We start from the raw sequence: 22,334 nt of genomic DNA, 5'->3' as shown, positions 1-22,334 counted from the left end.
TACACCAAAAGGATGTACAACACTGTCTTTGTGGACTATATTATGACAAGTGAGCTTGGTGTCCCGAGACTGTGGTCCTGGGGCTCTAGGTCCAGCGACTCACTCCTTTAAGGTGTTTCGTTACGGTTATAAAGTTTTCAGAACTTTGTAGCCTGTATGCGCTACCATACTCAAAGACATATTTGAGCATAGGTAAATACGCGTCAAGTATCCTCTCAAGCCTATGTGTCTACTTGTAAGTATAATCCCATTCTCTCACTGAAGTGTTATTGATAACAGCAAAGAAGGTGGATGTTAGGAAATTACTGATGGATGTCACTCATCCAACATAATATTTTGACTTGATTCAGTGATGTATTTTTGAAGATTAGTAAAATGAGTAAACACATAGGATCGTATTATGTCAAAAAGAGGACAGAAAGCTACAGTATGATTCCAGCTGTGGATGTCCACAGAAAATATGCCAAATGAAATATATTAACTAAAGTTAGTGTTAACAGGTGGTACTTCTGATCGAATTAAAAATTACATCATTATCTATGACTTAAAGGAGTACCACCATTCGTCTGTCCTAATACTTAAAAAAGGTTAAAATGAATTATTTTCATTAAAATGTGGATAGTTAAACCTATAAAGAAGATGATCATCAGTTATAAATAACCTCTTTTTTCCCCTTAGGTATTCTTTCCAAAATATAGGCCCTTTGAACTCACCTTGACTTGATTCCTTTAAAAATCTCTAATACATAAGCTGAAGGCTGTAAAAGAAAAATAACACCATTAATGATACTCTTGGTTTCTAGTGGACTTCTCTGATTTCCACCTCCTTAAAAACAGAACCCCTCTCTTTTAATACTGTCCTAACATGGAAGGAATTAGCCAGCTCTGGGTTCCCAATCCAGTTGTCACCTACCAGTTATGTCACCCTAAATTTAGAAGTCAGTCCAGTTTCTGTAAGTCTATAATGAAGACACTGACTTACATGATTATTGAGAAAATGAATGAGATATGCAAGTTAAATATTGAACAACTAGAGATTTCTAGTTGGATAAACATTTCTCCATTGATTTCTGTCTCCTTCAATTTATCTAAGGGATTTACAGCACACTTTTCCTCCAAAGACTTCAATTACAATGTTCACGGACATGAATAAAATCTTCAAAGAGCTTTGTACACTAAGCATAAACACCAGAAAACAGAATGATAGTACAGTACAACCAAAAAAACTGACTTCAATGTTATGCTAAAGTGAACATACTACTACTTAAGAGATCTATTTCAAGCCCAAGTGTTTTCCAATATATCCAGCCCCCAAATCACAATGTCTCTTCATTTTCTCTTTTGTCCCATGAAAACCACCTGTGAATAACCAAGGAAAAATCATTAGATATGTTACTTACTGAGATATTGCCATAAGCCATCAGGATGGGGTTGATAGGACGAGCAACCTATGAAAAATAATTAAATCACTAAAAACAAGACTTTTGATAGTGCTTACTATACACAGGGTGATAACAGTATTTTGTAATTTTGAAAACAGACTCTAAAAACTAAGTCTAAAAGAATTTTCAGACCATTTAGTTTTTACAGTACTCACAAATGGGTGTGCACAAAACGTTGTTGTTAAGTGCCGTCAAGTTAGTTCCACAGTCGGACCCATAGCGACCCTGTATAGGATTTCCGAGGAGTGACTGCTGAGCTTGAACCGCCAACCTTGCTGTTCAAAGAGCTTTGCAGTTTGGAGCATTTTCCCACACGCTAAACATTGGGCCATATTAAATTGTCCTAGTGTGGCACTGTGGGATAAGCAGTGGACCTCACGGTTGGTTTGAACCACAAGGCTGGTGGTTCAACCTGCCAGTTGCTCCTCAGAAACCCTATATACAGGGTCACTATGAGTCAGAATGAAGCTGATGGCACTTAACAACAAATACCTGAAATGGTTACCTTGTCCCCCACACTTGATAATTTAACCAACATGATTCTCTACTCAATATAATATTAACTTCAATCTATCATTTCCTATCCATTTGAGTAAGAGCAAGCATCCTTCCCACAATTCTTCAGGTCTTTTTAAAAAATATTTAAATGACAAGTGATTCTATTACTTTTGTCTCATTTCCGGAGCCAAGTTAATACACCTGGGACTATTTTATTTTACCTCTTTCCCAGCAGCTTTACAAATGGCTTTGTGTTCTTTCATTTTTGCAGTTTCTTCTCGGTATAGCTCAATAGCCTCCATGATCCTCTCAGCCTGCAGAGATGGCAAAAGGCAGAAATCCTTACAACACACGCATCCTCTGAGGACGTGGACACTACAAGACCTCACTAGAAATCTACCAAAAGCCAACAGCTTGATAGAGTATAATAAAGATGTGCCTAGCAGTACTGAAAAGACTTTGGTTTTTCCTTTATGACTCACGGGGAGGGGACTAAGACTGACGGACTCAGACACCTTGAGTAGGGCAGCTCACAGGAACACCTGCAAGGTGCTACTTTCAGGAGGAGCTCGGCTTTCCTTTCTAGAAACCATGTATCAATCAGACAGATTGAGGACTCCTCCTGTCCCTGACTATACCAGGGAAGAAGACAGAGGCTATGATCACCATCTTTAAATCTCAGCAATTTTTGGGCACAAAGGGATATTTAACTGATGAAGAGTAAGACTTTTCAAAACTGAGATACTGCAGTCAGTACCAACTTACTGCTTTGATGGTTTCAATTGTTTTCTTTCCAGTAAAGTAGTTGTCACCTTGAGTTTCCCCAGGAACCTGCCAGAAACAAAAAGAGATCGTTGAATAATAACAAGAGTTAAAGAACCAAAAAATTGATCTACATCTATGAAAGAACTGGCTTTATTATTTTATGACAATGGTAACAATCCTATCCTCAGCCATTAGTTGACTGCTACCCTAAGTTACAGAGTCTTGGTGTAGCCTTGTAAGGTAAAACACTGGACTGCTAACCTCAAGGTCACAGTTCAAAACCCACCAAGCTGTTCCTCAGAAACCATGCAGGGTTTCTATGAGTTGGAACTGACTCAACAGCACAAAACAACCACCGTAAGTTGCAGATACTACATTACGTATTTATCATAAGCACATTCTGCTTCTACAAATGTTTAAAGAGAATGTCCAGTTCCTTAAGTCTTAAAAAAAAAATCCCTTGTCCCATAAAACCAGGTTGTACAGTCAAATAAGAAGTACTACTGATTCTTTCCCACACCCGCTGGTCATGGTTTTGGCATCTAGCTCCAATTCTAATCCCATAGGCAATTTCAGTAAGACAACTAACAAGGTAAAATCCTAGACCCCAAAGATTTACTTACTGCTGGTTGGTCTTCTTTGGCCACACTCTCCTCATATTCCGCTTCCCTTTGCTGTCAAGGGATAAATACAGGTCTGTATGAGCAAAAACTGTGGTCACTACGTAAGGTGAAAATGAGGCAGTGAGAAGCTGCTTCTTTCAAAATATAATCACTAATGAAATCTTTGTCTCTGCCTGTCTTCTGAAATGGGTGACAGGTCTTAGAAGCACACCTCTTTGTAGTTCTTAAAGTTGCAATTAGTGAAGTGTGAATGAACTACACACAGAGAACTTCTGCTGGTAAAGTTTGCCTGATACTCATTAGCATACAAGAGGGCCTTAAGAAGTTCACGGAAAAATAGAAAAACCATAGAATTTTTCCATGAATTTGGAAGCCCCTTTATATTTATACCCAAGCCTACATTCTTACCATCTCCCTTTCTTCTTCAAGAATAAGTGGCTCCCTTGTTCTCTCCCAAAGTCTCAGAGATTTGTCATGAGAAGATGACACAACGTAGTCTCCATTGGGGCTTACAGCCAAGCACCATATTTCCTGGTGGTGCCCCTAAAGAAAGAAAACAACTGTGAGTCAGCATGTTTCATGGACCACTACTTGCTTACTTGAGTGAGCGAGCAACACTCGATCTTAAAGGTACTTTTAAAGTACTGACCAAACAGAGCAACTAAGTTTACCTCTAGAGTTTGTATGTGTTCAAATTTGTCTGCATCCCACTGCTTAATCTTATGGTCTTTCCCAGCAGTGAAGAACAGGTGAGATTTCGGCACAAACTGTAGGTACATCACACTGAAAAGTGAAGGAAGTATTCAAATGTCATCAAGGTTCGGTTAGTAAAAAGAGTTTTAAACAGACACAAAATGTTCCCAGATATAGCTTTAGAACAGGTAGTTCTAGAGTGTCAGATGATTTACACTGTAGAACTTCCCAATTTCTCACTAGAACACTAAATAACAGCTAAGACATGTAAGGGACATGATATTTGAGAAGACCTACACTTACCTGTCATCATGTGCAAACAGAGACTTGTGGCAGTCCCCAAAGTCCAAGCCCCAGATCTTCACATTCCTATCAGCAGAGCCAGTTGCTATTAATGTCCCATCCTATGACAACAAGGAGTGAAACACGATTTGATTATCTGAACACTGTAAATTAGGTAGAGAAAAGCTAACAAGAATACTTAATCTATTCCTTCCAACAACAGAGCACAGAATTATTCACTTTTACTACAAATCTACTTAAAAAGCTTGGTCAAATGAAAGCCAGAACTCTTCGGTTTACATATTTTACAACTACCACAGTATTGTGATAAGTTTTGATATAGGTTTATCTGTTTACTTTCTTAAACAGACAGGAAAAAGGATCTTTAGTATCTCTGGGGTTTGAAAGGAGAAAAGGAAAAAGAGGGAAAGAGAAGGAGAAAATGAGGCTGGGGTAGAATCTACTTGAATGTTTATGACCTGGCTTATCCTATGCTTCCATCACTGTGTCTCTTTCACATTTCAATGTCTCGCTCAGACTTACTCTTTTAGTGCCACTGATAATAAGACAGCTAGAAAATGAGTCCAATTACTTTCATACAGAATACAAATTTTTTAATTATACATTGCTATTCAATCACAACTAGGCATCTTTTAAAAAATACGATTTTGGTAAGAGACAAAGTAGATACAATGTAAAATACCATAAATGTCTAAGTATAAAGTTCTTTTCTCCTCAATAATACTATCCTTCAGAATACAATGTCTTTCAAAGTTCAAGGTGTTATACTAATTACAGTGTATTCCAGAATAAAGTATTATTTAGGGATGCCACAAAAGGGAGTTAGCTATGAGAACAATTTGTTTTTAAAAGCATTCTAAAAACACTATGTTGTTGTTGTTATGTGCCATGGAGTTATATATATTTAAGATGCAATTGTAACATATATTCTTTTCTGATTATTTTTGGCAATCAGATTATCTTAATGATGTGAATTAAAAAATCTTATGCTGAGAACTGAGACACTGCCTGTTTTAGGAAACTCATGATTACTGAGATACTCTGTCTGGCACTGTAGGATCAGCACTGGATGGTGGAGCACAAAGTCAGCAGTACAAAGTCTGCAGCTGCTCCTCGGAAACCTTATACAGGGTTGCTACGAATCAGAACTATCTCGATGTCACTTAACAACAACAACATCGAAGCTTTAGCAGTCCTGGTGGTGAAGTGGTTTACACATTGGGCTGTTAACCACTAGGGCAATGGCTAGAACCCACCAGGTGCACTGCAGTAGAAAGAGGAAGCTTTCGGCTCCCCTAAACATTAACACCTCAGAAACCCCATATAGGGTCGCTATGTGGCAGAATCGACTAGATGGCAGTAGTTTTTTTGTTTGTTAGTGTGTGTATCTAAGCTTTACTTACATAAGAGATGTCCATGCATAGAACAGGCAGTTTGTGTCCATACAATGAGAGAAAAAACTAAAATTAAAAAAAGAAAAAAATTACACAACATTTGTCTATAAGACAAAAGAATAATTTATTATATATGGGTCTAAAATTGAATTTTACATCTATAAACACTTTTTGGACTGCTTTACATGATATTTTCAAAGACAATTAAAGCCACCAACAGTGACTTGTTACAGAGTACTTGTATGTATTTGCTGAGAGTTCTGTGACAGAAGGAAGCCAAGGATGCCCCTGGAAGCCTAGTATCTCAGTGAGATTATAGCAAAGGGGTGTTCTTGGGATCTCTTAGCTTAAAAAACTCTGGGATCACTTGGACAAATATGCTGCCAGGTTCAATCCAGCCCTGCTCTCTGGGTCCCATTATAGACTGTCCGACCACAGGGCCCAGTAATGTCAACGCTGAAAGCCACCCCCATGACCTTGATGTGTGGAATCACTGCCAGGATACCTATCAATAGAGCTCTTAAAACTAGTGGCTACCACAGGATCTTCTTTCTACCCACAGGAATCTGAACATGTGAAATACGACTTGCTTTCAACAATATTTATGACCCATAGATTTCTCCTAAAATTTGAGCTTCTCTAGACTCGTTAGCACTTAACAACACACGAGCATATCAAACAGTTTAGTTCACACACAAATTTTCGAAGTGCAGTTGCTGGGCCCAGTCAAGTCAACTTCTTTACAATCGCAACGCAAGTTCTAAGGTCAGTCAGGAAGAAAGGAAACAGTCTCAGGCATAACCACTGTACCTTCAGAGTGTCAACGTAGAAAATTTTCACAGTACAGTCCAGCAACGACACTGCCAACAGCTTTTGATTGGGAGAGTAACTGACACACAGGACATCCTCATCTAGTTGCAAGGTTCGGGTTTGCTTCACAGAAAGTCTAGCATCATAGAAATCAAGAAAAAATAAATGCATTCTCAACAGACAAATTTAAAAACTCTACAGAATCCTGACCTAAAGGGGGTAAATGCAGAACAGAATTCCAAATTCTCATCGAAACCACGGTTCCTGGAGCCACTGAGATGTAATGATCCCTCAAATCTATTTGCCTGAGAATTGCATGTCTGGCCTAAGTACTATGCACTTTCAAATAACAATATGGAATCAAATGGACAACAGCAATCCAAAGTTAGATAAGAAGCTTCAGGGGAAATGAGTTTATGTTAATGGTGGTGTAATAATTTGGAAAAGGACAGTGAGGACGAATATAAAACCTGAAGAATGTAATCAAAATTAAGTAAACTGTACATGTAGAAACTGGTGAATTGGTGTATGTTTTACTGTGGATATTTTTACCCACACATGCAAACTGAAAAAAACTCTCCTAAGTTCAAATGAGTACAGTAGATAAACATTAAAAAGCCAGTCAATGGCTTCCTATTTTTGCTTCAAAAAAAATAAACAGAAATGAAAAATGTCCACCTACCTCTTTTGGGCACTATTTTTATCTTTCACCAATTCAAAATCCCAGAACTTGACAGTTTTATCTGCACTGCCTGTCACAAAACCACGCTGAAAATCAAATGACATTTCAATTACAAACTGCTTTAGGTAGCATAGAAACTGAAAAATCCAACAAGATAATCTTTCAATATTAATTTAAATTACATGGGGTTGATAATTAAAATATGGCTTTCCCTAACCCCCTTTATTGCCATTTGGAGCTGTTACCACAGACCTTACATGAGAATTCTCAGCAGACTAAAGTAGGCAGATGTAAAGTCTTAGTTTTACTTTGTTCAATATCAGAAAGAAACAAGCTTAAAGAACAAGGTGGGGTTTTTGCACCACCTATGACGATAATCTGTCAAGAAAGTTCACTGCTTTGTTCTACAAACAGGCACAGAAAAGATTACTTCTAAGTACATTTGTTCAAAGTATTCACCTTAAAAGGGGCAAATTAATTCCTACACTGTTGTTCCTGCTTAAAACAGGTTTGAAATTGTTTTCTTATCAGAAGAAAATTAGTCTTGGTAGAATGCAGTGTTAGTAGAAAGTAAATAAAACATGGTGCCAGGAAATTGGACTTCAGATACCTATTCAGTCACTTCATAGATGTTTAACACAGGAAATAAGTATGGGAAAATGATCTAGTTTATAAAACTATTGTAAAACTAATGACATGGATGTGTAAACACCTTGAAAAACATGAAACATTATATATGACATCATTATTATTTGAACTTCATTTTTTTTAAATTCCTGAAAATGTTCCAAGCAGCAGCAGCAGCACTATGAATAGACTTGGTACAGGGTTCCCAGCAGGATTCCTCTGAAGGAGGCACATGTTACTCATTTGTAAGGGCTGGCATATTAGCTAAAATTCCCTGTCTGATAGTCAGAGACATTTAGACTTACTAGAACAGGAAAGTCTATTCTATTCTCTGCTTTGTATTTCCCAAGAGAATACTTCTCATATTTCTCCTCCACCAGAAAAAACTGAAAGCGTAAGCAATCTGATGTCATGTAATTGATTATTAAGAGTAGTTGTGCAAGAATTCATTTCATAACAGTTATTTACATGATCAGGCATATGATATGGTAGTATACCTAAAGATAACACAAAAAGCAGGCTTTAAAAAAGTCAGAACCCCTGAGAGAAAACTTTGTTAAGCTGCAGCAGAACGCTGATGTAAGCAATGGGAAATGCAGCCAGAGTGATGAAGCCCAGTTATCTGCAATGTGTGGTCTGGTTACCTGATCTGGAGAGAGGGACATGGACCACAAAGCCCCATCGTGTGCATCTATCGTCTCCAGCAGATTTCCGGAGGCCAAGTCAAAAAGCTGCAGCTTCCCTGTCTAAAAAAAGACAAACTGAGCACGAACACTTCTAATGGGCATACATACCTACAACCTCTTTGATTCATGCCTTAAGAAAAGAATGCACGGCCAAGCACCAAAAATGCAGTCAGTTTCCTAGGAAATGCATCTCAAATTCTGTGCTCTATATTCCCTACATCAATGCCATTAATGCCCCTCTTGACATGCTGCGTTAACTTTGGCAGAACTGCCACGGTTTCTAAGTATGTAGTAGTACAGCCTTGGGATACTGGACTCTGGAAGGGAAATATCATGGCCACAAGCAAATACAAATACATCTAACAGCAAATGAGAATCCTGGTATAATGCTGTAGGAAAAGCAGTGGACTGTTAATGGCAAGCTTGGTGGTTCACAGTTCATATAGGTTTACTCAAAAACCCTATACATGGCCTCTATGAGTCAGAATCAACTTGATGACACTTAACAACAACAAGAAGCAGCAAATGACAAACATAAAGCCATTTAAGTGAAAGAGGTGCTCCTGGGTGTTTTAAGTGGTTAAATGGTTGGCTTTTAAATGAAAGGTTGGTGCTCTGAGTATACCCAGAAGTGCCTGGGAGGAAAGGCTTATTTATTAATCAACTTCTGGAAAATCAGTCATTGACAAGTGTACGGAGCACAGTTCTACTCTGACACACACAGGCTTGCCGTGAGCTGGAATCAATTCCACACCAACTGGTTTGTTAGGTTTTAAATGGGGTCTCCTTGTTACTGGTGTAGCCAATTCTACCCCATTGAGTTTTGGTTACAGTACATTGACAGGGACAAACAGGGATCTAGGACTAGTGCTAGGGAGACAATAAACTAACAAAATCACAGGAGCTTAGAAAATCGTGCTTCCACAGCTCCTGCTGTGAGCTTTGTGTCGATGCCAGGATCATGGTGTCACATCTCACACAGAGACAAAGCCTGAACTGTGATGAGCGTCTGCACAATGTGGTGCCAAGAAGGTAAGCTCAAAGACTTGCCTCCCAGGACTGCCTCTTTCCAACCCTGGAAGCACTGGCAAGTTCATCTCCGTTAACCTCTGTAAGCCCTTATGGAGATTAACTGGGATGTTAGGTTAGGGGCTGTCGAGGCAGCTCTGATCCATAGGGACCCTACATCTAATAGAACAAATGCTGCCCAGCCCTGTGCCATCCTCAGAATCACTGCTGTTTGAGCTCACTGGTACAACCACTGTGACGATCCCTCTCATTCAGGGTTTCCCTGTCTTGGGCTGACACCATCAAGTGTGACTTGGGATTGATCCCTGTTATGACATGTCCAAAGTAATCGAGATAATACTCTTGCTTCTAAGGAGCATTCTGGTTGAGACTGTGCATATTAACTGACTAGGCTAGGGTCTGTGTTTCAGTCACATATGTAGTTTAGCGGACGGACATCTGTTAGAATGAATGAAAAATGAGTGAAGTTACCAATTGAAATGCTAACACTACTACCTTGACAATGACCCTAACTTCTCCCCAGCCTTTATTATACTTTTTGCTGGGTAAGAAATATCCACTGTGATTCACAGGTTTGCTAATCTTTCCCATTTACTATTTTTTTTTTTTTAATTATTTAATGAGGGAAATGATGCTAATGTTTGCAAAGTACTTTTCAAAACATTCCACAGATCAGTAATTCATTTTGTTCTCACTACTACTACTAGTAAGGAGCTCTGGTAGTGTAGTGGTTCCGAATTGGGCTGCGAACCACAAGGTCAGCAGTTCGAAACTACCAGCTGCTTCGTGGGAGAAAGATGAGGCTTTCTGTTACTGTAAAGACGTACAGCCTTGGAAACTCTGTTCAGGGTTGCTATGGGTGGGACTGACTTGACGGCACTTAACAACAACTACTACTACAACAAGGGGCTCTGGTGGCATACTGGGTTATGTGATGGGCTGCTAGCTCCAAGGTCAACAGTTCAAATTCACCAGTTGCTCCTCAGGAGAAAGATAAAGCTTTCTGCTCCCATAAAGATTTACAGCCTTAGAAACACTATACAGGGTCACTACAAGACAGAACCAACTCAATGGCACACAACCACGACCACCAAAACAAATACTGTATCTACTTTAGCTGTGTTTGCCACTGGGTCCATTCTGACTCATGGCAACGCCACGTGTGCCTAGTAAAACTGTCCCACATTGTTCACATTGTTTTCAAGACTGTGATCTCTCAGGAGCACATGGTCCAACCTGTCTTCTGAGGTAGCTCTCGGTGGACTTGAACGGTCATCCTTTCTGTTAGTAGTCGAGCGTTTAACCCAGGGACGTCTACATCTTTTGCTAGTTCCTATCTGTTAGGTATTTGATGAGGGCCAGTCTTGATGCTAAGAAAGTATCACCCCAATGAAGTAGATTCTCATCATTTTACATGGGGAAACCAAGGCTGACAGCATTCAGTAACTTGTCCCAAAGTCACACAGAAAGTGAGCAGCAGAGCCAGGATCCACAGCGAGGCCAGTCTGGTGCCAAAAACACTGTCAGAAAGCAAGCATCACTACCCCAGAAGAGAGATGAGGAAACACACTAGGAGTAGTAAGTGACTCGCTGCAAGCGATGCATTTTGTAAAGGGGAGAATCTGAAACCTAATCTATGTCTTCTTGCTCCAAAATCTAAGCTGCCTGTTTCCGTATGACTGCCTTCCAATCTGGCATTCTATTTCTGAAAAATAAGCCACTGATGATTGTATGTCGTACAGTTCTTTTATACCCGTGGGTCATATGTCACGAGGACTTGGTCAGTTTGCCTTTATCAAATGTTTTTATATGCCAAATAAGATGCAAGGGACAAAATATACTTTATCGTCCATCTGCCCCAAACACAATTATACGTGTACTTATAAAATGATGTGGGAAAAGCATGACCACCAAAATGTTAACAGTAGTTATCTCAGGATCATGATTCTAATTTCCTTCCTCTTTAACTGTATAGACAGTTTGATATTTCTTTAAACAGAGAAGACATACAAGTTTCAATTTACCTTTGTTCCAATGACTACCTGCCTATCACCAGGTACAAAAAATGAGCAAAGCGCATAATCACAGTTCATTGTGCGAATACACTGCAGCGTAGACCTGTAAGAAAGAAAAAAATAAAGAACTCATATGCTAAGAGAACATGCTTCCCCATTTTACAGCTAAGTTTTTTGTTTCAGTACCACACACAGCATGAGGGATCAGCATGAGGGAAGGCAAAAATCTTAACAACCCTTGGCTCAAATGCAATTATAGTCAAGTAAGAAAACATGATACTGAACTTATCTTTATTTTCTTTGTAGGGGCCTCCTAATCCCCAGGAACTGTAGGGCAGAGGACAGCATCTACTAGACTTAGTGAGGCCCAACCGGATATCACCATGAACTAAGCCATGGCCTACAGGTCCAATTATCATTATCTCTTCAAGCTAAATTCATTTTCTCGGACCACAAACATGCATCAACTCAAAACGGTGCTGGAAAGGTAACATTGAACACAACAGTATAGGTCCCTAACCTCATAAAGCTGAAGAGTCTCTGGAGGGAATAAGTGAAGACAAACAATATGCACCTAAATATGTGGTATATCAAACGATAAAAGTGCTTTGAAGAAACACGATGCTGAGGTAAGGAAAAGGAGGATGGTGCCAGTATTTTCACGTGACAAAAAGACAGGGAGAAAGTCTGCATATAAATGGAAGAAGATTGTTCCAAGCAAAAAGAATACCAAGCACAAGTGTAAGGTAGGTGCATCTTGCTGTGTTCTGTGGCACCCATAGAACAGACAAGGAGAACAGCAGAGATACAGTCTGTAAGGACTATTATAAAAAGATGACACTGATTACTTCGTTGAGAAAAGACTATGGAGGGACAAGCAGGGAGACAAGCTAGGCGGTTGTTAATTTACTGAGATGGTGAAGTCTTAGGAACAGCAGGTTAGGGGAGTGCTGGAGAAATAAAGATCATGTTTAGTTTGGGACAGAAAAGTCTGACATGCTAATCAGACATGCCTAAGGATCCCAGTGGTGCAGTGGATTAAGCATTGTGCTACTAGCCAAAAGGTTGCCAGTTTGACCCACTAGCAGCTCTACATGAGAACAATGAGGCAGTCTGCTTCCTTAAAGATTTATAACCTTGGAAACCCTAAGGAGTAATTTTAAACTGTCCTAAAGGTCACTGAGCCAGAACAGACTTAACTGCAGTGGATTTTGGTAATTAGCCACCCAAATATTCAACAGGAGAGATGAAGCCTTGAGATATAAACATGCATTACCAACACGGAGATAGTATTTAAAGCTACAGGATGGAAGGTCAAAATGAGTGCCCACAAAAAGGTCCAAGGATCCATCCTGGAGCAGCCTACATACTTGTAGAGGTCATTTAAGAGAGTGACAAGAGCTAATACGTCATGGAAACGTGAAGATCACTATTGAAATAATAAGAGCTACTTTGGTGAAATGGTAGGAGCAAAAGCCTGCTTTAATACAGATGAAAATAATGAAGGAAAGAAAGCAGAGACAGTGTAAAAGGGGAAGTAGCTACAGAAAAATGTGGGGATGAGAGGGTTAGTTTTTATTTTAGAACAAGATCATAGCAATTTTGCATAATGATGGAATGGTCCAATAGGAGAGAGGGAAATTGCTTGACAGAACAGAAAGAGCCACTCATGACGAAGCTTTGACTGGCTTAAGGTCAGAACATCAACACAGTTACAGGAAGAAAAGCAGTAACAACTTGGGATGTTGGTAAGTGCTTTGGCATCAGTTCCAACCCATAGCAATCTTATATAGGGTTTCTGAGGAGTGACTGGCGGGTTTGAACCACTGACCTTGTGATTAGCAGTCCAGTTGTTGTTGTTGTTAAGTGCTGTCGAGTTGGTCTGGATTCATAGTGACCCTATATAGGATTTCTGAAGAACGGCTGGTGAGTTTGAACTGAAAACTTTGAAGTTCAAACTAATCTTGTGATCAACTGTGTATCCAGTGCCACTTCAAAATAGTCCAGTAAGAGTATATAAATGTGCTCTTCTAAATATTTCAATGTTCTGCACTTAATTTGTATGCAAGGTCATCTATTTAAAGGTGCTAAAGGTATTTCAAGCTCTGGTGGTGCAGCAAATAAAGCACTGGGCTGCTAACGGAGACATCAGAGGTTCAAATCCACCAACTGCTCTCAGAAGAACGATGAAACTGTCTGCTCCTATAAAGATCCACAGCCTAGGAGACCCTACAGAGCAGTTCTGTTCTCTCCTATTGGGTTACTATGTGTCAGAGATGACTCAAGGGCAGTAGGACTGGTTTCTTTTGAATGTGTGTGGAAGTACTTCAGGTTTGAGGAGTGAACAGAAGGTATATAATGTCAGCCATTTAGGACAGTAAAAGAATGAATGAATGAGAAATAAGGCAACATTTATGGACACTACTAAGATTTACTCTGAATTTAAAAAGGAGGCAGTAATGTGTTTTTCTCTAGCCAAGTACAGTTCCAAGCTCCAGACATTGACTATGCCTGCCTTTTTGCACCAAAATTTAAAAGGCAACTTTTCTTACCTTAAGCTCCATAAGCTTATAACCAAAATGCACTCAAGATACATTTTGAAGGAATTGTAGATCTTAGAAAGTTAATTTCTAGCCATCGAATTCAAAGGGAAGAAAACACCAACGGATGAAGCTATGGGAAATGTCACTTCACAAACCTGTTCCATATCTTAATGGAATCAGCTGCTGCTGAAAGGACAGCAATGTTGTCGGAACTGAATGACAAAGTCCTCACATCACTGCGATGACCCCCGATGGTGATTCTGCTTGTCCTGACAGGCTGAGGTGTTGGTGCAGATGGATTCAGGGAATACAATTCCACCAGGTTGTTTTGCAGCAGAAAGACAGCCTTTAAATCTCCTTGAGGTGAATGAATCAAGTCAAAGGATCTACATGAGAGAATATGAACATCAAATGGTCTAGCCATCAGCTTAGTTCACAAGATAAACTTCCAGGGAATGTCTGCTTTGAAATGTCCTCAATCAATATGAAGTCTGAGCAAGTGCAAGGAAATTTAAAATGAGGGAGTGATCTAACAGACTTCTTAGTTCAAGAAACTTGGGTTGAGGACCTGGTTCTGGCATATACAAGCGGGCTTCAAAAAGTTTGTGGAAAATTTCCATTATCTTTTAATTCTATTTTTCCACAAACTTTTTGAAGCACACCTCCCCACCCCAACATATGCCAACCTAGAAGTTAATAGATGGGTTATCAGATGATATTCCTTCAGGCTAAAAAGCATCTGTCAACCTAGGCCTCCATTCTCACATATTCTTTACACAAACAGCAATAATTACAACAATAAAAAAACCTTTATAAATTTCACAAAATTCCTAAATTCCAAGAATGAATAGAATATAAGACTGCTTGTTTAAAATTTGGATACAATACACTAACTCTGCCTTGTTATATTTTTAGGAAGCTGCATTTCTAGAAATGTCTCCCTAACTAAACTGAAGTGAACTTTTATGTATCTTCTTGTCAACACTCCTAGTAACAGAACAAAATTACCTCTTTCTTCAATGTGATACTTTTATCAAATATTTCAGCAAAAATGACTTTCCGTTTCTCCTAAATGCTTTCTGCTCTATGCTAACCCTATTTCTTTAAACTATATCAAGTGATATTGTTTCACAGGGAGAAAGTGGGAAAAGTGCCGTTACACTGTGGAGATTGTAATCTGTATCACAAAACAAAGCCTGTATGAATTGAATGGATAACCAATTTGCTCTTTAAGCTTTCACTCAAGTCACAATAACTTAAAAAACAAACAAAAAATAATAGTGTTTCCACACTCAAAAACCTACTATACTAATCATTTTTTTTAGGTGTGTCCCAGTTTCTCACTCTTAATAAATAGTGGTAATAAAAATATAGAACAGTTCCTACCAGGACAGAATAAACCAGTTTCTCTTGAGGTTGATGCTAACTCTTGAGGTTTAGTTATATAGTTTGACTTTGTTAGTTTTTTTCAATTGAAATAATACCTCTAACAACTCTGAATGGATTTACTTAAGACCCAAAGGAATTTCCATGCACTCATCAAGCAACTTCGAGGATGCCTTCTGTATTCTTGCTACTGAACACAAAAAGGCCACTCTGACACACACAGCTCCTGTCCTCCTGGAGCTGACTATTTCCCTGTTTGTACTTTCTATAAGTGACCTTAAATTCTTTTTGCATGTGAATATACACATTGGCAGCAGAAAAAAAACGTAAATGAATATCTGAAAGGGTATTATACTAATCCAAATAGGAGAGAAGGCATCTATGGTGAGGGCGGTAGGTTCAGACTATAACACAGGTGTCTCAGATCACTGTTCCCAAGTACAAAATCCATACAGACAGCTACAAGCGTCCCCCCCGAAAAAGAGAACCTGGTAGTTTATGATCTCTATGACTTGACATTGTATTTCTACTCACTTGATTTTGGCGGAAGTTTTTATATTAGTCAGCCGTTGGATTTCATCTTTTAGACTCATTTCAACATTGACTTCGAGGTCTTCCTCTTCTCCTTTGCAAGAATTTAATCTGGGGGGGGGGGCGGGCAATAAAGTGTATCATACTTCAGTACAAGTTTTGGCTCTGATATCATTAAACTGTGATCCTAAGAATTTAACTTAACCACACAGGTTTCCCAAGAGAGTAAAACAGTGTGGTATATGCAGAAACACTCTGTACACTAGAATGTCATACAGTACAAAGTAATTTTGCACTTAACGAATACTCTCAATAAATGCATTCTGAATGCTTTCACTATAATATGTCCTCGGACAAATTCTTTAAGACTTGATAAAATATCAACAATTATAATAGATTTCTACAGTTATAATGACTTATTTCAAGGTTATACTGACCCAAACTCTATCTACATGAAGGGCTTCAAAAAGTTCTTGGAAAAATTCCTTTATCGCTTAATAATTTTTCCACAAACTTTTTGAAACCCTCTTGGATGTGTCTAACCAGTCTTTCTCTTCACTAAAAGGTTAGCATTATGCAGCCCAGCTTAACTTTCTTCCTCTAATAGGTTGTTGCCATTAAAAATTCACTGTTACCATAAGAATTAAGTAGGTAGGATTTTTGTTTCTTTTTAATCTATAGTTTATTCTAGTTCTGTGTGGCTTTGACACTATGACTCAAAAACATATTATTTGTAAAGATGTGGAGACCAGAATTTCAAAATTTGATTACTAGTATACCACAAATTCTTCCGACTTTAAACAATAACTGGTAATAGAGAATATCTTTAAAGCCAGTTTTTCTTTCAGAAAAATGTGACCCAGCTATGATCCTTCATCATTACAAAAACGTACTTTGCTTTCTTTCTAGCTTTCTTCATCTTCTTATCCATTTTCTTCTGAATTTCCTCTTTGGAAAGAATACAAAACACTTCTAGCATAGAGTCAGTTCCCTAGAAAGGCAAAAAGTTGATGTGAGTTCATGGTGTTGTGTTAGGTGTCACTGGGTTAACTTCAAATCACAGCAACCCTGTACAGGGTTCCAAGGTTTTAAATCTTTGTGGGCGCAGAAAGCGTCATCTTTCTCCCATGTAGCAGCTAGTAGGCTCAAACTACCAACCTTTGGTTAGTAGTTCCATGAATATCTTCCAGAGCCCCCTTTTAGCTCATTCCCAGTAAGACATAAACAAAAAGAAATCTTCCCTTGCCCAGCTTACTAGCTGTATTACCTTGGACCACTTATTTCTCTGAATCTGTGAGGACTACCACAGCCTACTACAGTGTTGCTATGAACTCTACTTAGGAAAAGCAAGCATTAGTAAATGCTTACTATATTTCCAATAATGGGAAGTATAATAGTAATTATTATTTTATGATAGCATGTGTTATGTATTATTAAGAGAGTCAAAGAAAAAAGCATTGCTTCACTACACATGAAAGCACGAGTATCTGAAAGAGAAGCCTAGTCCTTGCATTTTCTAGCTGGTTGGTTACTCACATGGCAAGCAAGAATTCTGCCTGTCTTGTCAACGGCAAGGTTCACAACTCTGTCCCTTCGTTCCCGCATTAGGGAACCAGCTTTTCTGCAGGAAAGGATGCGCTAGAAAGGAAGAAGGTTATATGTAAGTTCTGCTGAACTTCTGAAAAGACAGGTTTCCAAGAAATGCCACTGACAAAGATGAGCTAGTCCCTAAAAAGATGGGCAGAAATGCAGAATTTTAAATCTGCAATCTGCATTATTCATTTCTGATAGAGATGAGAAACAAAAATTATTTACATCCTCAGGAACTTCGTCCAGTTCCAAGGTACCATCCTCTGCATCACGTATGTCCTGTATTCCTGAGGATGACCCTTTGATTTTCTTGGGTTCTGGCTCTTCCAGGTCTTCAATCTGTTAGATAAAAATGGGGGAATATCAGCTGAAGTAATGTGTTCCAGAAGACGACTCTTAACCACAACAACATAGGATCTTTTTCTAACTGTATCTCTCTGATCAACCCTCTTCTATGGCAGGACATATATTAGAATACATAAAACTGACCACATCAAATACAAACAAAACATTGTTCATTAAGCTATTTTTAATAAATGAGAACAACTGTTTAGTAATGAAGCAAAAAATAAAACACTCAACCTTCATTAACTTCAAAATCTCTGCTCCTAGGTTAAAGGCCCATCATATTCTAGAGGGAAAGATTCACACTGGCATTAAGATCTGCAAGAGATGTTACACTTTCTCCTTAAAGAAAGATAAACCCTAGTCTCTTAACAGTCCATTAAAATGGCTCCTGGACACCACCACACACTTAACTCCAACTCACACAAGATCCTTAAGTATCTGTAGAAAAATGAGGAGATGAGAAGGTTATAGATCTTCTTTTCAAAATATATGAGGGGATTTCAAAAAGTTCATGGAAAATGACATTAACAAGGGAATTTTCCCATCAACTTTGTGAAGTCACCTTCGTACACATTTAGAAACACAAAACTCAAACAGATTTTTGAGGGGACAGGGTAACAGACACTCTGAAGTCCATTCATGGATACCCCAAAGTCCAAGACTATCAGGCTAAAAAGGCCCACAAACTGAAACATCAGCATCACTGGAAGCTAGAAGTCTAAAGTTACTCTTCTGAACTCAAATAAAACATTGCAGTGAAGCATAAAATGAAGAAAAACTTTAAGAGTTGCAGGTTATTAGTGTAAAAGAATTAATTGTAGAGTTTTATGAAGTGTAGCTCTGGTAGCGTAGTGGTTATGAGTTGGGCTGCTAACCTCAGGTTCAGCAGTTTGAAACTACCAGCAGTTCTGTGGGAGAAAGATGAGGGTTTCTGCTCCTGTAAAGATTTACAGCCTCGGAAACCCTATGCAGGGTGGCTGTGAGTGAGAACCAACTCCATGCCGTCCCCCTGCTGTCTCCCCCCTACCCCATATATGAAGGAGCCTATGAAACTGCTGCAACCGAGCATGGCCTGTGATCGGGAAGCAGAAATACCTCTTGCAGATAGGTGATGTCCCAGGCTCTCAGTTCACTGTCTGAGGCCCCTGTGATGAGTCGCTTTTCTTCTGACACCAGAACCAAACCCCACACCTAGAGTAAACAAGATACTGTAAGAGAGTCCAGGTTAATTATGTGACAGTCCAAAAGTCTAAACTAACTGTAGTGGAAATGCCTTTGGCATTTTCACAAGGTCTTAAGAGAAGGCAAACCCTGAGAGAAATCATCAAAACAATAGCAGAATTGTGCAATGCTAGCACTCTTCTCATTTATGTTTGTTTGTTTTTTTAACTTTTGATTGGGATTTAGGTGAAAGTTTACAGACCAAATTGGTTTCCTGTTCAATAGTTCCTACATACTTTGCTGTGACACTGATTACAATCCCAACAATATAACAGCACTCTTCCCACTTCCTGCATGTGGTTACTATTTCCAGCCTTCCTCTTCCCTACCCATTGCTGTCTTTGGAACTTTAGTCCTGAGCAAATGCTGCTCTTCTGATCTAGTATGACTGATTTTTCTAAGGAGTATGTACCCTCCTCTCCCAGGGTTACTGTTCACCTTTTAGGGCTATCTCTTACTTGGCTGTAACTAAACCATGAGGTGAGCCTAGTACCAAGCCTAGTGAGTACCTAAGGGTTACAGTCTCAGGGGTTCTACCAGTGTTTGCTGACCAATGAGCCTGGTCTTTTTGACGACTTTGAGTTTGTTTCACATTTTCTCCCACTCTGCTCTGGACCTCCTGTGAGCCTTTCCAGAGCAGCTGTCGGTGGTAGCTGGGTACCACCTAGCTCTTCTGGACCACTTTCTCCTTTTTAAACTTAGATTTTGGCTGCACAGGATAAATCCTAACTCTAGGATCCATTCAAATCATGTTTTAGGAAGCATGTATTTCTGTTTTCAACAATTCCTAGTAAATAAAAGATGCTCAGTATTTATCTAAGGAATAATTTCCAAGCCTGAATTTCTAAGAATTAAACGATGAAAATGACAATGTTGCTGCAAATCAACAAAGACTCTCTTCTGCTTTCCTCCTCATTAACTCCAGATTAGTTTTGAAAGCCTGATGGGAACAAAGCACTGAGGAGAATGCCGGGACATGTAAAATATCTCTGAGATCCACTGAGGAGAACTGTGCTCTGGTAACCATTAGGAGAATAGCTACAATTTGTTGTTTACGTATCCCTAGGCCTAGTGCTGTACATGCAGTACCATCAAACCTTTTTTATAATCACAGAAGTGTACACTTGTTCTTTAAACATAATGAAAAGCGAACATTAAAAAGTATCCAAGGCCAAATTTTACTAAATGCTACAGCAGTTTTATCTGTTCCAGTCACTAGTACTTCTGCAGTTACACCAAACCTAAGACAACATGTGATTATAGTAAGTCCTATGAAAATCGGAAGAGAAGAAAAGCATCTTCTCCCTTTGTGGCCATCCTTTCCCTGGACTCAGGGCCCACCCTATACTTACCTCTGTTCGGTGGCCAACCATTGTTTTGAAGCAGTGTTGGGTATCGAGGTCCCACCATTTGACCACGGTATCTTTCCCACTAACAGAAAGAAAATTGGGGAGAGTGACATTTAGGAAGAAGCATTGAACTCAAAGGTTTTCTGAAACTCAGGGTTTTCTGAAATGTAAACATCTTAATAAAAACATTTTACCTAGGATGCTTCGCATCAGAGTACCAAAGAACAAAGAACTTGACTGAACGCTGCTTCTTCCCATCATTTCCAACATTACCATTCTTTCAGACTGTCTAACATGGAAACATCTTACACCTCTCCTAGTCCCTGTCTCCATGCCCAGGTGGTAAGTCTATGTTTGTGAAGTCTCTAAGCCTTGAACCCTCCTGTCCATTTTTTTTTTCATTTCTCTTCTCTTCCTTTTTTTTTTTTTTTTAAGTTTTTATTGTGAATTGAGTGACAGTTTACATGGGAGACCATCGGTTTTACACTCATCCTATCATATTTTGTTTCACTGCAATGATTTCAATCCCCTCTGTGCATCATCCTTCAACAGTATATGCTTCTCTTCCCTGTATTTTCTGGGTTTTGTTTTTTTTTTTTGATGTACACAAAAACACTCAAGAATAGATAATCATTTAAACAACCAAAGGGCACATTCTGCAAGCCTGCCTCATGGCTGCCAGCACACCGCCTTTCTGTTTCCATGAGTTTGGAGTCCTCAGCTGCTCTGTCTCTCCATGTCCTCATCTCTGGTGTCACTGCTTCTCTGGACAGAGTCCCACATTCCGCTTGTGCTCTTCTCCCTTGATGGTCCTAGGGTTCTCTGTTTCTGGAAAGTAAGATTAACTACTCCCCCGATTTTGTCACAAAACTTATACCTTTACAGTTGTGACAGTTGCAATTAATCATAACAATTACTCACTATCAAATCATAAGAATCTTATCCCCATCTCCTTTCATCAGACCCATCTAGACAAGATGAAAACTATTCAGTGAGGATTCTACCTTTCCCCCGCATTCTTAAACTAAACACTCTCTTGAAAACTTGTAAATCAGTCACTTTGTGCCTTTATTGCCCCCTCATTTTAGGTAGCCAATGTCTAAGTTGCCTGTCCCTATCAATCCTGTGCACAGAGGGGTTAGGATTGATACTTGATGTGAAGACTCCTTCCTGCTTAGTTGGTATTTTGAGCTACTTCATCCATGAGCATAGGTCAAGTTCATCAAATTGCAGCAATTTACATTTGTTTCCTTTATCAAGTTTTTCATCTTCCTCTAGTCTTCTCATCCATTTTTGTATCCAAAGCTTAATTTAAGGTCCCTATGTGAACCAGAGAGTCACCAGCAGCTCCCCAGAAGCCCTATATAGGGTCGCTACGAGTAGGAAAAGGAGTTCTGGTAGTGTAGTGGTTACGAGCCGGGCTACTAACCTCAAAGTCAGCAGTTCAAAACTACTAGCTGTTGCATGGGAGAAAGATGAGGCTTTCTGCTTCCATAAAGATTTATATACAGCCTCGGAAACCCTGTGCAGGATCATTATGAGTCGGAACCGACTCCACGGCATTCCACTACCATGTGTAGGAAAAGATTTGATGTTACTTAACAACAACATCTGAATTATTTAAACCTGGTCTCCCTATCCATTCCTCTTCTCTCACATTTTTAAAATTTACACTGTGCCTCAGTGTTGTCTGTAGAGTGAAAATCTGGCACTTCAGCACTATTTTCAAACTTTCTATTAACTGACCCTTCATTGCCCAAATCAATGGGCTCTTTTCCTCTGCTTTAAATGCCTCTTCCC

The 22,334-nt window shown here is 39.2% G+C and overlaps 1 protein-coding gene across 1 annotated transcript in view; it reads right to left on the bottom strand.

The window, feature by feature from the left end:
- Nucleotides 1-22,334, bottom strand: part of WDR3 (WD repeat domain 3) — a 37,547-nt gene that overhangs the window by 5,662 nt on the left and 9,551 nt on the right. The window contains exons 5-24 of the mRNA XM_006861301.1: nt 20,538-20,616; nt 19,060-19,155; nt 17,842-17,955; nt 17,563-17,664; nt 16,920-17,017; nt 16,030-16,137; nt 14,265-14,495; nt 11,576-11,669; nt 8,481-8,582; nt 7,210-7,295; nt 6,528-6,663; nt 5,727-5,783; nt 4,324-4,424; nt 3,999-4,110; nt 3,736-3,870; nt 3,328-3,378; nt 2,705-2,770; nt 2,161-2,253; nt 1,400-1,447; nt 714-757 (exon numbers count right to left, since the gene is read on the bottom strand). Coding sequence (XP_006861363.1) covers nt 714-757; nt 1,400-1,447; nt 2,161-2,253; nt 2,705-2,770; nt 3,328-3,378; nt 3,736-3,870; nt 3,999-4,110; nt 4,324-4,424; nt 5,727-5,783; nt 6,528-6,663; nt 7,210-7,295; nt 8,481-8,582; nt 11,576-11,669; nt 14,265-14,495; nt 16,030-16,137; nt 16,920-17,017; nt 17,563-17,664; nt 17,842-17,955; nt 19,060-19,155; nt 20,538-20,616 — 1,953 coding nt within the window. The remainder of the gene's footprint in view (nt 1-713; nt 758-1,399; nt 1,448-2,160; nt 2,254-2,704; nt 2,771-3,327; nt 3,379-3,735; nt 3,871-3,998; nt 4,111-4,323; nt 4,425-5,726; nt 5,784-6,527; nt 6,664-7,209; nt 7,296-8,480; nt 8,583-11,575; nt 11,670-14,264; nt 14,496-16,029; nt 16,138-16,919; nt 17,018-17,562; nt 17,665-17,841; nt 17,956-19,059; nt 19,156-20,537; nt 20,617-22,334) is intronic.

Source organism: Chrysochloris asiatica, unplaced genomic scaffold (genome assembly GCF_000296735.1).
Source record: "Chrysochloris asiatica unplaced genomic scaffold, ChrAsi1.0 scaffold00042, whole genome shotgun sequence".
Lineage (NCBI taxonomy): Eukaryota > Metazoa > Chordata > Mammalia > Afrosoricida > Chrysochloridae > Chrysochloris > Chrysochloris asiatica.
This window is presented reverse-complemented; position numbering and strand designations above follow the sequence as displayed.